Source organism: Carassius carassius, chromosome 4 (genome assembly GCF_963082965.1).
Source record: "Carassius carassius chromosome 4, fCarCar2.1, whole genome shotgun sequence".
Classification (NCBI taxonomy): domain Eukaryota; kingdom Metazoa; phylum Chordata; class Actinopteri; order Cypriniformes; family Cyprinidae; genus Carassius; species Carassius carassius.
In genome coordinates, this window is record NC_081758.1 from 33318717 (window position 1) to 33333834 (window position 15118).

General features: G+C 35.6%; 1 protein-coding gene across 1 annotated transcript in view; it reads right to left on the bottom strand.

Annotated features, from left to right (window-relative positions):
* arhgap20b (Rho GTPase activating protein 20b) overlaps positions 1-13074 on the bottom strand; it is a 34207-nt gene extending 21133 nt beyond the window's left edge. Inside the window, exons 1-10 of the mRNA XM_059548526.1 lie at positions 13032-13074; positions 12791-12919; positions 8303-8370; positions 5668-5805; positions 5422-5568; positions 4040-4081; positions 3771-3861; positions 3522-3599; positions 3126-3192; positions 1845-2012 (exon numbers count right to left, since the gene is read on the bottom strand). Of these exons, the coding sequence (XP_059404509.1) occupies positions 1845-2012; positions 3126-3192; positions 3522-3599; positions 3771-3861; positions 4040-4081; positions 5422-5568; positions 5668-5805; positions 8303-8370; positions 12791-12880 (889 nt within the window). The 5' untranslated portion in view covers positions 12881-12919; positions 13032-13074. The remainder of the gene's footprint in view (positions 1-1844; positions 2013-3125; positions 3193-3521; positions 3600-3770; positions 3862-4039; positions 4082-5421; positions 5569-5667; positions 5806-8302; positions 8371-12790; positions 12920-13031) is intronic.
* Between the last annotated feature and the right edge of the window lie 2044 nt (positions 13075-15118).

Here is a 15118-nt window from a genome sequence, read left to right on the forward strand (position 1 = left end):
ATGAGATGTGAGAGGAATCCAAATGGCTTATTGGTAGTATCAGAGGTAATATAATAAGCATTATTTACTTAATAATTTAGTGCTGGAAAATGAATAACTAAATTACACGTTGACTATGGTGAAAAATGCAGTGAAATGGTGAAACTGTAGCTGATGTGTTAATGAACACTGAAATGTCCTTAACAGCATTGCAAAAATCTATGATTGTATTCAAAGGTTCATTACAATGATTGGACACTCATGTAATTGCAAAAGAGAAAAGAACTGGAGCATTTGCATAGCTGTAACAGTAATTGCATCTTGTCAGGACATTGTTCATTTGTTAGGCCATAAAAAATCTGTTCTGAGAAAAAAGTTTGTGACATTCACAGAAGAGAAAAGGCCATTGCTTTTATGTGCATAATCATGTTTAGAAGTACTCTAGTAACTTTATACAAATAACTGCCTTTATAGGATGGACTAAAGTTGCATTAAAGCTTGTGGTATTTTCAAAGAAATGTCAAATTCCTCTCACAATTATGTAAATATCTTTATGCTTCAAAGTGATAGATCAAAACAGATAACAGAGAAGAGTCCGTTCAAAAACACAATATACATACAGCATAGATACTGACGGATTTGACACTTTCCTGACCTTAACTCATCATTTGACAACTCTAATTGCTCATAATTATTGGCTTGCCAAAATGAACCCCGATGGACATTCAGAGCTAATGGACAAGAGCACAGGATGTAGGTACATGTTGAATTAATTAGAATTCATTTATTTTTTTTAAGATTAAAATGCAGTCAGCTATAAGCACAGGTCATAAGACATCCACAACCACCTGGATCAACAACCTTCTCACATAACTTTGATCATGGAAAGAGTGTCCTGGGAAACAAGAATTGGAGGTGGACACATTCCAGTTTGCCTGCTGTGTAAACAGGTCTGTCAAGATATTGTAAACCTGGTGCTGTACAATATTGTGCTGGTGTTCTCTTCCATGACTACACCTTAGACTATACTATAAACAGTTCAGGACATGAACATCCTTTCTGCCACTGGGATCTGCATGCTTTATGAGGAACAGGACACAGACTGTCAGGGTAAATATTCAAGCATATTAGACTCTGGCCATGAGCACTGGAGTAATTTGAGTTTAAATGGCAGCTCCCAGTGCACTTTTGTCCAGTCATCATCACTTACAGGAGACAAAGAAGTCACTTTTTCCTTCAGTGAAAATTTCATTTAACACACAAGATGACCTGTTGTGAGTGGGGATATTCTCACAGAACATAAAATACGCTTTAATGTATTTTGAAATAGGAAACAATTGATGAAAAGGTTTAACAATAATTATAATTATAATATGGCTTCCCAGCAATTATTTTAGCAAAAAAAAAAAACACATTATGAAAACCAATCAATTCACTGACCTGCGAAAATGCCAGAGAGCAGCTGAAATATATAAAATATAACAATTGTTGGAGTTTGAATTGTCGGAGTTTTAGAATGACATGGGATATGAATGTATTGTAAATACAAGTGTGTGTGTGTATGTGTGTGTGTGTGTGTGTGTGTGTGTGTGTGTGTGTGTGTGTGTATATATATATAGCAATCAGCCTATTATATTGATTTAGTGCTCAGGAACCTCTCACTACTGTTATACACTGAATCTGTGCCTGCAGAACTCAGCCGTTCATCAATCACAAAAATCCATATGTCCCCTGCCTCATCTAATATGAAATATTTAGGCTACCAATAAGAGTATAGTATTCACAGGTCAATTTAACACATTTTAAATCCATGTTAATTCCATTATTCTACAATAAAGTTTTCTGTTAGTGACAAATGCACTCACCTCTAGGAGAGTGTGTTCTGTTTTTTAGGGTGAAGTGAGGGGTCTTGGGAGTAGCTTCTGTCTGCTGGCCAGAACTAAAGGCTTCCTGCAGGGGCTCACTGGGCATGTGCAGTTGATCTTGCTGACTTCTCAGGGAGTGATGCAGGATGAAAAATGGTAACTCGTGGCCTAGAAGAGAAAAAAAAATTTGACAGGAAGAGAAAGTAAATTGGTGTTTTATATTGCAGGAAATTTCATTTACAAAGAACAATGCAAGGGCCAAAAAGCATATTATTGTGTTTATTGCTAACATATTTCATTCTGTATATGCTTTTGTTAAAAACAAAAACAAACAAAAAACAAAACACACACACAAAAAAAACCTAATCATTTTTTGACCTTATTTGTCACTAGTATAAAATCTATATAAAAATCCCATAGTACCTAAGGATTAGTATGCAACCTTTCTACTGGAAATCTAAATAAGACTTTGGATTAATTTAGACAGTGAAGATTAGCTTGTATGCGTTTGTGAATGTTTGCGGCTGGCATTTGGAGAGAATTATCCTGAGGTTGTCCCACAATATAGAGAGAGAAACAGGCAGTCATAGAGAGATTTGAAGATAAATTGAGTTTTGGATTTTGTTATCTGATACTAAAATGCTCATATCCTGTTGTCTCATACAATAAACCTTACTTGCATACATATGATCTGCAGTCCTGCAGGCTGCTTTATTTTCCGACAGACTGCTTTTTTCTTCTTCTATTATGCTGGGTCTTTCATCACAGAGCTACCATTAAGCGAAAAGTTTCATCATAGCACAGAATTTTTAAAGACACATACTTTAGGCTGAATCATCAGCAACATCACTCAGAGGAGTTCAACCAACATTTGGAAATATTTGAGGAAAATCATGCTTTATGTACTCCCTAAATCTCAATTTTATGTGAAATCTAACAGACTGTAAATGAAATATGTAAATTCAGTGTGCTCCCATCTGTTTTACCCTGGTAATAAAGATGCATAATACTAGTTTTAGCTCCTGAAGAGTGTGTTGTGATAAAGTACTATATACACCCTGTATGGGCAAACCTGAAAGAATCTTTCAAAAACTCATCATTTGTAAAAAAACATAAATAAATAATAATAATAATTAATAAAAGAAATAATTAATTAATTAATTAAAAAAAATTGACTAATATAAAAAAGTCTGTATAAAAACAATAGACATCTGTGCAATGTCCCCGTTTAGATTAAGTTAACGTGTGTGTGTGTGTGTGTGTGTGTGTGTGTGTAATCACCAATAAGGGGGTATGTTTCCTCTTCTTTTTCATAGTTTACACACAACTGGTAGTCTGAGACTTCACCCTGCACACAGGAAATGGCCATTACGTTTTGGAAAGAGACCGGAAAGAGGAAGTGGCTGTTATTGAACACAGGAAATGCCAGTGGACAAACTTGGCACAATGTAGGGTAAGTGGTCAAAGCAACAGAATGATGTGCACAAAATTATAGAAGCACATTGACTCAAATGGGTAGGTATTCATATCCACCAAGATACAAGTTGATATTGGGTGCAAAGAAAAATCACGTCTCTCTCATTTGGACCACTCCCTTGTACACAGTAATGCTTTAAAGAGGATAAATAGTTTGTATTACACTTCACTCTCAACAAGAAACTCTTAAGGATCACTTACCAATAGTTTGCACTGCTGCTTTATGTACTGAACCACATTTTCTGCAGTTGTGCTCACGTCCACTGCCACAGCAACGGTCTTAACAGCCTATAGAACGTAAACAAACAACAACATTGACCATTAAATCACAATGAAAAGCTTCAGGCTAGAGTACAAATAACTTCCACTTATAAACAGAGATATGAATTCAGTTCCCAGAGGACAGGGAGTAGCTCAAGTCCAAATTAAACTAAAAAAGCATTTGTGTACCGCTGAGCTGGTGTCATCTGGATGGCAAATCAGCAGGACGTAGAGAAGAATGGCATTTGGCAAGACTTTTTGCCTGGCTCTGCAGGTATGCCTGAAGAGTGAAACATTATTACAAACAAATAAGAAAGCTAGACACCAATACAAAGGCATGGAAAAGTCAAGAAAATTGACCTTTAACAAAAAAAAAAAAAAGTTTAGAAAGAAAACTTGTATTATGATATATTATATGAAGTTGATGTGAGCTTTTGATTTGTGTTTTGTTTCCTTACCACTGAAGAGCATGTAACCATCTCTCCTTTGTTTCTGATGAGCTTAGGTTTGGAAGGACAGGTGAATAGAGAGAGAGAGAGATACAGAATGTTAGATTTCATTTCAATTTTCCGTTCACAAAGGGCTTGACATTTACATGCTAAGTAGATTTTCAGACAGATGCATCTGAAAATGACATTGAGTTCTATTGTGTGTGGTTTGCATGTGATATAGGTTTGTAGTCTTGAGCTTGTGACTCATTTCAATAATTGATCCAATCTTAGACCTATGTAGGTTAGGCGTGTGTTCCATATAACATTAGATCTTTTTTATTTAACAAAATAAATGCAGAAAAGTATGTGTCTCATATAATATACTGTGGCTTGGACCACACTTGGAAAAAGGAGCAATGAATGACAATGTAATTTACCGTTTTATCTGTGGACACAGCAGTCACATTTACCTAATGTATCTACTATTCATACCTAAGAAACTTATTTAAACTTCATATGAAATGCATAACAAAAATGTGTGTAATATTGTATATTACACAAAACAAAACAACTTGTTGTTTACACATCAATCGAATTCTAGATTTAATACGAATGCTAGCTTTAAAACAAACCGTGAGGACCACAGATGCAGATGATCCCACTGAATTTTGTTGCGACTTCCTTTTGAGAAGCTTAAAACCTTATATTATGGGCCTTAGAGGTCACTGTAAGACAAATGCAATTGAGACCTTCTAAATCTTGCACTTTTCATTTCTGATATTTTTCACATTAGTTTCATGATGAACACACAATGACAGGTGTACAGTGTTATTTAAAAAAAAATATGTAACTAACATGAAAAGGTCCTCACTGCACTGTCTTTGTGACATTAAATAACTAATATCATACTCAGTCAAAAAAGAAAAATGTATCCTGTAATTTGCAGTATACCGTGTGCTTCCCATTTCAAGGTTTTTGACCTATCTTTGTTTCTACAACAATACGACTATAAGACTTAAAAATAGGTTAATAAGGAGTCGAATCAGCACTGTGAAGGACAGAAGGCCGAGCTGAGCTTGTAAGAGAATGCATTTATACCAGATAATCTGAACTTCACATGAGAATTTAACATGAGCACCTTATCATGCAGTGTTTTAAGATCAAGTCAGTAGCAGCTGAGTGGGTGGATCTCAGCACACTGGAAGTGCCTAAAGCATTAACACATCTATTATTTCTTACCTTCCACTGCATAATAGTTCTTTTTTTTAAGAAGGGCTGTTTCATCTCAAACTCACAAACAGTTTAGAACTTTCAGAGCTATTTGTCTGAATGACTTTCAGTGACCATATCAGATTGGTTTGGTTTGCCAAGATCTCAGATGTTTACATCATTCGTTTTTTAAAGACTACCTGTAAGTGACGACATAGTTGGTAGTCGGCCAGCCAATCACAAATGAGTTCTTGGAGGTGAGCTTCCTGTCTGTGATGTAATGAACACAGGATGCCAGCCATATGTCTGAGAGGCTAACACGAGCCTTCAGCTTTAGATACAGAGACCTGTAACATGTAATGCACACGTTGCATACACATGCACTCTTAGAGAGACAGATGTCTTACATTTTACACGTATTCACACTCATTGAAATTTGAACATACTTAGTTTTGGTGATGATAAGCGAATCTGAGAAAAGCAGCAGAAGTCTCTCTCTTGACTGCAAGCCGATGGTAAGGTGAACGTGAGCTTCCATCAACAGCACTGCATTTTGGGATACATTACATGCCCCATAATCATCACTGCAGAAGAGTGAACAGGTTAATATCACATTAGCCATTTATTTTCATACAGAAATGTCAAAAGTTGCCATATTATCTTGAAAAGATATCCACTGATTATAAAAAGAGCAATCTTTGAACACTTTTGTTTATGAAATAATCATAATATAGAGAACAGATGGTTTTCACATTACAAACAGGAACAGTGTGAAGTTTAGTCACTGGCTTGATTTACTAATGCATAAACAGCAGTACACCATTTTACATGAAATGACATCTGTACATGAGTCCTAACATATTCTGATCATAGGTCATGATACTCATGAAATGCAGTTATAGGTTTTCATATTCTCAAGGTTAGATTATAAACTTTGCAAAGATATTTCGCAAAAAAAGACAGTTACCAGTCACTCTTGTCGTAGAACAAGCATCCTTGATTACATACGACAATGATGCAGGTTAAGGGGTGTGTCAATTTTCAATTGTCAATTACACATTTAGTAAATTTTTTTGATGTTGACCGATAAGAAACAATTTTCACTGAAGGTTGAAATATCTTCATGAAACCTGCATACTTCATTGCCATGACAACAAGCTGAATATTACATTAGTGGAGTAAACAATAAGTCAGTTTTAACACTCCAACCAAACACAATTTTTTTTCCCTGGATGCCTGTTTTTGTTGCCGCAGTTTTCTCATATAACTATAACCTGCAGCCTGTCAACTTCATGACAAACATTTCTTCAGATGCTGCATACTATACTTCATAAACGCTATGATTCAGCCTGGAACATATTATCATTCTCATGAATCTCAAGCTAATTTAATTTGAATGATGTGTTGATTGCAGCAACAGCAAATTTCATTATTCAAGTATTTCTAATTTATCTATGCTTTTTCCGAAAAGTCAGATTCCAAACAGATTTCAGACACTAGATACAAATAAGTTAATATAATAAAAATAGATTTTTTTTTCTTTCTGTTGTATTTAGTGATAATTTTGCCTTGGCATCTTGCCTCTCTCTCTTCTTGCTTGTAATGTGAATGACGCACGTTGCCAGCTTTCTTGTTACGTGCGTGTGTCTGTTGTTGCATTCCTGCCTTTATAAGGCAGAGTGTGTCTTCTAGCCCAGTGTTTCTCAACTGGTGGGTCTCGACCCAAGACCGTCTGAGTGAGTCGCAGAGTGTACGGCCAAAGAAATGACATTAAAAAAAAAACCTTATTCTTAATGCTGATGCAAGATTTTATTTTAAAAGACATGCATGAAAGCTGTTGACACTTCAGTCAGATGTGGTTTAAGAGTACCTGAGAAAAACGTGCTGTCCCCAGGGCTGCAATTGAGGTTGGATGAGGGGAGATGGTGTTAAAAAAAAAATGACAAGAGGCATCCCGCATGTGTAACCAACATCCCTTTAGATTAATAATGTTGTGTATTATGTAAAATTGAAAGTGCAAATTAAACTTTAAAATGCTCTACTTATAAATACCCTCTCTGCAGCCCAGGAAAGCATAGCTCATCTGTGAACGCCACATCAGTGTGTTTAATGCCCAGACACTTGAAGCAGCGATCGTGACCATCACCCGGCACCAAGGAAACGACCGCATCCAAAACGAACTGGTTTAGTGAAATAGGCTCTTTCAGGGAAATGCTCTTTTAGATGCTGAGACACACAGGAGAAATGGTCGTTTGCAGCACAACAGGAGGTAGTGCAGCCTGAAGTGGGCAACCCACTTGACAAAGGAACGACCACCGCTGAGGCGTTGTCCGCCAACACAAGAAGCTCCCTAGAGCACGCTGAACTCATCACACACAAAGCAGTTTGGTACTCGGCTCCGAAGCAAAAAGCTGGTATACGTTGTACCTGTTGCATTTTTATGCTCACACTATGATCAGCAGCAGCTGGATGCAATTATCGCATGCCAATTTAAATTAGTTTAAACTCTAAGTAGATTGGTCTCTCTTAGCGAAATCCCAATTTGTCGGTCACCAACATGACGTCGAGAGTGACCGACTGAAAGGGAACTATTTGTCAGTTTGCCTAAATAAATGTAATATATTCTCTGCCAACAGCTCTATCATCTTAGCACATTCGCTTTACAAGAAAATGTATCATGCAAGCACATGCAAGAATAGACTACTCAATATATGCTTTAAACAGCATTTTTTCTTGAATCGTACTGACCAGACATGCCCATAGACACACACAGTATTAGACTTTTTCTTTTTTCATTTTAATGTAGCCAGTTTTCACAAAGTCTGAAATATCTTTGATTCCGTGAACTTTGTGCTATTAAGTTCTGTTTGATAGAGTCCTGCAATTAAGAAGTGCCAAGCAAGTGATTATGTTTGATTGAGGGAAGCTCTGACACACATATGGATCAGTCATTTAGTGAGGAATAAAAGGCCAAAAGAGGCATTTAGATTTTACGCTTGGATTCAATTAAAGGGTGAAGAAGAAAAACCAGTTGCACAGGGAAAGAATAATGAGATGTGATATGTGTGTGTTTGCATGTACCTTTGTCTGGTTTTGCTGAAAGCTTTAATTACAGCGGTTTTTCTTCTTGGGATTGTGGACTTCATTTTCTAAAAATTAAAAACACACAGTTATGCTGTAAAGTGATCTCATGATAATTCGCATGTATTTTACATCAAATGTGGTTCTATAAAACATACATTCACTTAAGTTTTTACAGGCACTAAAACGTACAATACTGACATATTTTCAGCATCTAAATGTAAAAATACTTACTTTTTTCAGCATTTAAATATACAAAACTGACATATTGGCGACACCTAAAAATGTATCCTTATAAATATTGAAATCTTGGCATTAATTTTATTATTAGTTATTTATTATTTTGTGCTTTAGCTTTATTTAGTTTGTTTTACCTTGTTTTCAATTGCATTATTAAACTGTTTACTCAATTACTTAATATGAAGTAATAACATTTCATTTTGCTGTGTGATTTCTGTTGCCAGCTTGTTTCCAAGAATAGGCCTACATAATGTTAAACAAGACCCAAAGGCCATGCTGACTGATGCACTCTAAGCTCTTTACAAGTTCAATTGTTACCACTTCAAACGACAGCTTTTACATCAGGATAATCAAAAGCTCATTGGCTCTCGCTTATATTTGCCACTGGTTGCGACATGCCGTGTTTCTGTGGCGAGGTATTTTAAATGATGCAAGTGCACCTTCATTTTTACAGGTGCATCTCAATAAATTATAATGTCATGGAAAAGATAATTTAAGTAATTCAACTCAAATTGTGAAACTTGTGTATTAAATAAATTCATTGCACACAGACTGAAGTAGTTTAAGTCTTTGGTTCTTTTAAATGTGATGATTTTGGCTCACATTCAACTAAAACTAACTAAAACTAAAAACTAAAACTAATTCTCAAAATCTCATCAAATTAGAATATTGTGACATTCCAATCAGCTAATCAACTTAAAACTGAGCCTTTAAAATGGTCTCTCAGTTTGGTTCACTAGGCTACACAATCATTGGGAAGACTGCTGATCTGACAGTTGTCCACCAGACAATCATTGACACCCTTCATGAGGAGGGTAAGACACAAACATTCATTGCCAAAGAAGCTGGCTGTTCACAGAGTGCTGTATCCAAGCATGTTAACATTTAGTTGAGCATCTGCTTTTCAGTTTGTGGTTTATGATGTGATGTCTACAAGGCTTGTTTTTAGCACATGGTTTTGTGTTGTCAGGGTATCCACTTTCCTAATGAATTTAAAATAATTTCATTTTAAGCATTTTAATTTTTGGATTTTAAAAAGAGTTTTGCAAGAGTTTCAGGATAGAAGGTACATACCTTAAGATTTGCACAGTTTCTTAACCACTCCTTGTAAATACTGGTTTTACATTGAAATAATGTTACAGTCTCTCAATGGGGTTTGTAGCCAGTATTTTTTTTAGTTATAATAGTTTTAAGAGCATTTAGCCCAAGAAGCTTGAAGTCCAGTGTTCAGTTTCCACAGTCTGTAATGATTTGGGGTGCAATGTCATCTGCTTCTGTTGGTTCATTGTGTTTTTTGAAAACCAAAGTCATTGCACCCATTTACCATGAAATTTTGGAGCACTTCATGCTTCTGCTGACCAGCTTTTTAAAGATGCTGATTTCATTTCCCAGCAGGATTTGGCACCTGCCCACACTGCCAAAAGCACCAAAAGTTGGTTAAATGACCATGGTGTTGGTGTGCTTGACTGGCCAGCAAACTCACCAGACCTGAACCCCATAGAAAATCTGTGGGGTACTGTCAAGAGGAAAATGAGAGACAAAAATGCAGAAGAGCTCTAGGCCACTGTCAAAAAAACCTGGTCTTCCATACCACCTCAGCAGTGCCACAAACTGATCACCTCAATGCAACACTGAATTGAGGCAGTAATTAAAGCAAAAGGAGCCCCTACCAAGTATTGAGTACATGTACAGTAAATGAACATACTTTCCAGAAGGCCAACAATTCACTAAAAAATTTTTTTCATTGGTCTTATGAAGTATTCTAATTTGTTGAGCCTCTGCCACAATTGGTGGGTTTTTTGTTAAATGCGAGTCAAAATCATCACAATTAAAAGAACCAAAGAATGAAACTACTTCAGTCTGTGTGCACTGAATTTATTTAATACATGAGTTTCACAACTTAAGTTGAATTACTGAAATGAACTTTTCCATGACATTCTAATTTATTGAGATGCGCCTGTACGGAGTGGATCTGGAAAATAATCTGGATATTTTCAGCGAATAGCAACACAAATTCTGCTCTGGCTCACACAGACCTACTGTATTCCACCAGACAGGATGATGGCTGCAATGCATTGTCATTTGGATAACTTTTTGTACTGCTTTTGACACTTTTTCAATAAATAAATTATTGTAATTGCTTTTATCTGTCTGTTTTTCTTATACTGTACAGAAATAGTTATGTTTAGGTTTAGAGGTAGGAGTGGGATTAGCGACTATAAATATATTATATTGTTACAAAAAAATGTTCTTTTCCAGCATATTTTGGTTAATTGTGTTTTATATCCTTTTATATTCACTATAAAATGTGTAGGTTAAGGTTTGGGGGAAGGTTAAGGGGTCTAAAAATCTAATTACTTATTAAAAAAATGATAAAAATGCCCTGATATGAATATCTTAATATTATAAAAGATACGTAAATGTTTAACGTTTTTCAGCTAAAAATACATAGCGATCTGTACGTTTTAAATGTTGAAATACATCTAAATTGTACTTTTTAGCACCAGGCTGGTCATACACATACAGTCATCAAACTCATATATATCAGCAGCAACTAAAGTATTAATTAATGAAGATAAAACTAAAACAAATATGACTTTACGGTAATTAGTAAATATTGCTACCCTCTATTGCAACCATCAACAATCAGTCTATTATTCTGGTGGGCATTTTAAAATATTCCATTCTGAATTGCCAACAGAAGTTCTTTCACAATTTTGAATGAATTCAAAAGGATCCTAATAGAATCAATGAAGATTTCATCAATGCATTCTAGTTGTGGCAGGGAACGTGTGGAGACACACTGCAGATGAGCAGATGCTCTTAAAACTATTATAACTAAGAAAACTACTTGCTACAAACCCCACTGAGCGACTGTAGGTAACATTATCTCAATGTAAAACCAGTATTTACAAGGAGTGGTTAAGAAACTGTGCAAATCTTAAGGTATGTACCTTCTATCTTGAAACTCTTGCAAAACTCTTTTTAAAATCCAAAAATTAAAATGCTTAAAATGAAATTATTTTAAATTCATTAGCAAAGTGGATACCCTGAAAACATAAAACCATGTGCTAAAAACAAGCCTTGTAGACATCACATCATAAACCACAAACTGAAAAGCAGATGCTCAAATAAATGCAGAGGAGGCTTAATTCAAAAAGTGCAAAGTTTACTCTACAAACCTAAATTAAACTTTATTCCCTCATCATCAACATCACATCATGCCAGCAACAACAAAGAAAGAATAGCATTAACCTCAAACCTAACCAACAACACCATTTAGAAAACATTTAAACATTTCTACTTTAGAAAAATAAATCCAATAAGATAAAAAATATTTAACCACATTCCAGGAAATCCAGATATTATGCTCACAGATACATGTAATTATGCACCTGGGCTTAAGTGGAATCCATTCAGTATTTGATGGAAATATACTGCAATACCAAGAAAGGCAGAAAAGTTTTTTTCTAAAGACTGAATGCTCTTGAGTGTCCACGTAATGCATTGCATTAATCGTGTGTGTATGTGTTTGCAGCCATCAAAGTCAGCCATGCACTCCCCCTCATAAACACCTCTGACTTTACACACTGTAATCTAGATGGCATATTAATTTTGTCCTGTTCCCTCGTCATCTTCCTCTTCCTCCTCCGCTCAGCCTGACCAAATTAACTGGCCTTTCAGTTTCATTTTATTTTATCAAATAAAAAAGAACCTCCAGTAAAGAGCCAAAGTAAATACCACGCACAAACAGGCATATATATATATATATATATATATATATATATATATATATATATATATACAGTAAATATTCCTTCAGCATCATTGCTCTGTCCTCAAAAACTTATTAAAATCTCAATGAACAGCTTTCACCAAATTAATCCCATTACTGGCCCAGAAATACTATTAGTAACAGACCGGAATTTTTTTGTGATAACACATAAATTACTGGGCAGCCTATTAGAAAAACTTCACTTTGCAATATGCAGCAATTACTTCAAGGAACCAGAACAGAGGCTATATTTACTTTATGTAGAGGCTTTCATATCTGGATACAACTCACCACCAGTAGTGTGAAGATCAGCAGATAATATGAGCTAAATCATGCACTACCACTAAGCATGTTAATAAAAATGTCTCAAGTACTGCTCACTTAACCTCAATTTGAGGTCCAATCAAGGACACCTTTCGTAAATCAGTTGCTGAATTTACACACACACACACATACATAAATAATAAATTCACCTTTTCATCCACAGGCCTGGTCACTGGTCCACTTCTGGTAGATTGAAGGTCACTGCCGTTTGAGACCTTCTGATGTGGACTCATTTTCATCCATATCCCTCAATCATCCTCGGCAAGGCTTCCCTAAATCTTCTCATTCACAGAAACAAAAAAAATATATACATAAATTCCCACAGAGGAAATAATATCAGATTGAGAATATGACTTTTTTTTCAATCATGCAGTGGTTTAATATTATCACCCTGATGAGAAGTTGTCTGGACCTTGGTTTGAGGAACTTTACCCACCCAACCCATCTCCCTTCCCCCCACATTTTTTTTCTTTTCTCTTTAATTTTAATTACTGTCCTCTTCCTTTCACCCTCCCTTTTTGGCAAGCCTTTTTCATTTCTTTCCCTGTTTGTCTTTCTCTCTCTGTCCCGTTTCCCTCACACACATTCTTTCTGTGTCACTCTCTCTCTAAATATGGACATGGAGGTTCAGTGCTCCACACTCACTGAAGTTCCAAGGCCCCCCACTGGATGTTATTGTCACTACAGAAACTATTAAAATCAAGTTCAGCTTTGCAATCTGCAGCAATTCAGTATTCAGTAAACACTGCTTTGAAACAGACCATGATGAAAGTTTTAACAGTCCAGCTTCATGCCGAACATTAATCGCAGAATAATGGCCACATCTCAAACATAGTTTTGTGGTTCATGACCTACATGGTGAAAGACATTACCAGCAAATAGAAGCTTTTGAAAAGTAATTGATCAAGCAGCAACTAAATTTAGATGAAAGGCAAAGGAAATAACAGAACAATCTTTTCAAAAAGCTTCAGAAAGTTTTAGTTCATAGGCCATAACACTTGCAGATGAAGCTCTGCCCACCGGTGCGACAGAGTTGTGACAAAAGTCTAAGTCACACAAGAGGTTTTAACAGATTGCCTCCATCTTCTAACTTCCTCCCTTACAAGATACAGCATTTTATTAGCACTTGTACACAGACAAAGTCAAAATATGCCCTTTTAAATGTTACTTAGATCTTATTTATTTGCTTCAGATGTATTTGAAGACATCATTCATGAAGATATCATCTGTTATATTACATTAGAGTGAACGAGAGTAGTACTTATTTAAATTACACTGTAAATGTATACATTTTATTACATTAAATATATATATCAAACAGCATCTGCTAACACATCAGGATTGACCTCTTCTTTTCACCTTTTTTGGTCTTTAAAAGGTCAGGTGTTTTTACAGGTCAATGGATTGATCATATGAAGCATCAAAAACAAGAATAAATGAAATTATCATTTTCTTTCTCTGTTTTGATATCAAAATGTAAACTTATAAAAAATATCTTAACACAGGCATAAAGGAGTTTACATGAGTGAAAATTGGAGTAATAAGGAAAAACCATTGTGTGCCAATCACTTTTTTCATTCCATTTAAGAGTTGAAAGAACAACTGGTCTGTATGCTTGTGTAGATGCTTTTAAAAAGATTTCTTTGTAAGGGTGCTAGGGTTGGAAGTATTGCCAGAGCGGAGAATCAAGAGCTTAAACTTCTTCAACAGAACTCATACAGGGTAGAAAGCACCCAACCTGCATAAATGACAAATTCATTAATTCTTTTGTATAAATAAAGTGCAGCTTTCCACTAAGAAAGTCGTGCAGAAGAGGCTGATGAAAACACTTGCTTAAGACACAAGTCATGAAGAAACAAACCCAACTTCTCCTTTAAGACAAACTGAATATTAGAACTTCCCCTTTAAGAGATGGGCCACAACTTTAGCTGGTTGAGTGTTGAAATGATGATTGCAGACACATCTGATTATTAACAGAGATATCAAAAGCTCACTCACACCCCACATATGGCCACACATACACAATCATACACTAAAATATGCACACACAAACTCACAATGAGCAAGAGAACCCTATGATTTTGACCAATGTATATTTATAATCAGAGATTAACAAGAAGAATTTGTTCTATTTCAGTGGAGTAAATACCACCTAAAAACATACCCAACCCCCCTCACACACACACAGCCACACACAAACACACATGCACACTTAAAGCCATAAGTAGTACACATCCATGTACAAATATGATCAGACTGGACACACACTGTAATACACAAACAGATGCACATAGCAACAGAGACATGGATATGAACAGAACATAAACTACTGAAACATATTTTTATTTTATATTTGATGCTTTGATAGGAGCAGATAAGAACATCTATGTATGCGTGTGAGAGTGTGATATGAGTGTATGTGAGTCATCATGACTTGTGTGGTTGTAACGCTTTGCTGATGTGTATCTCCATCTAGT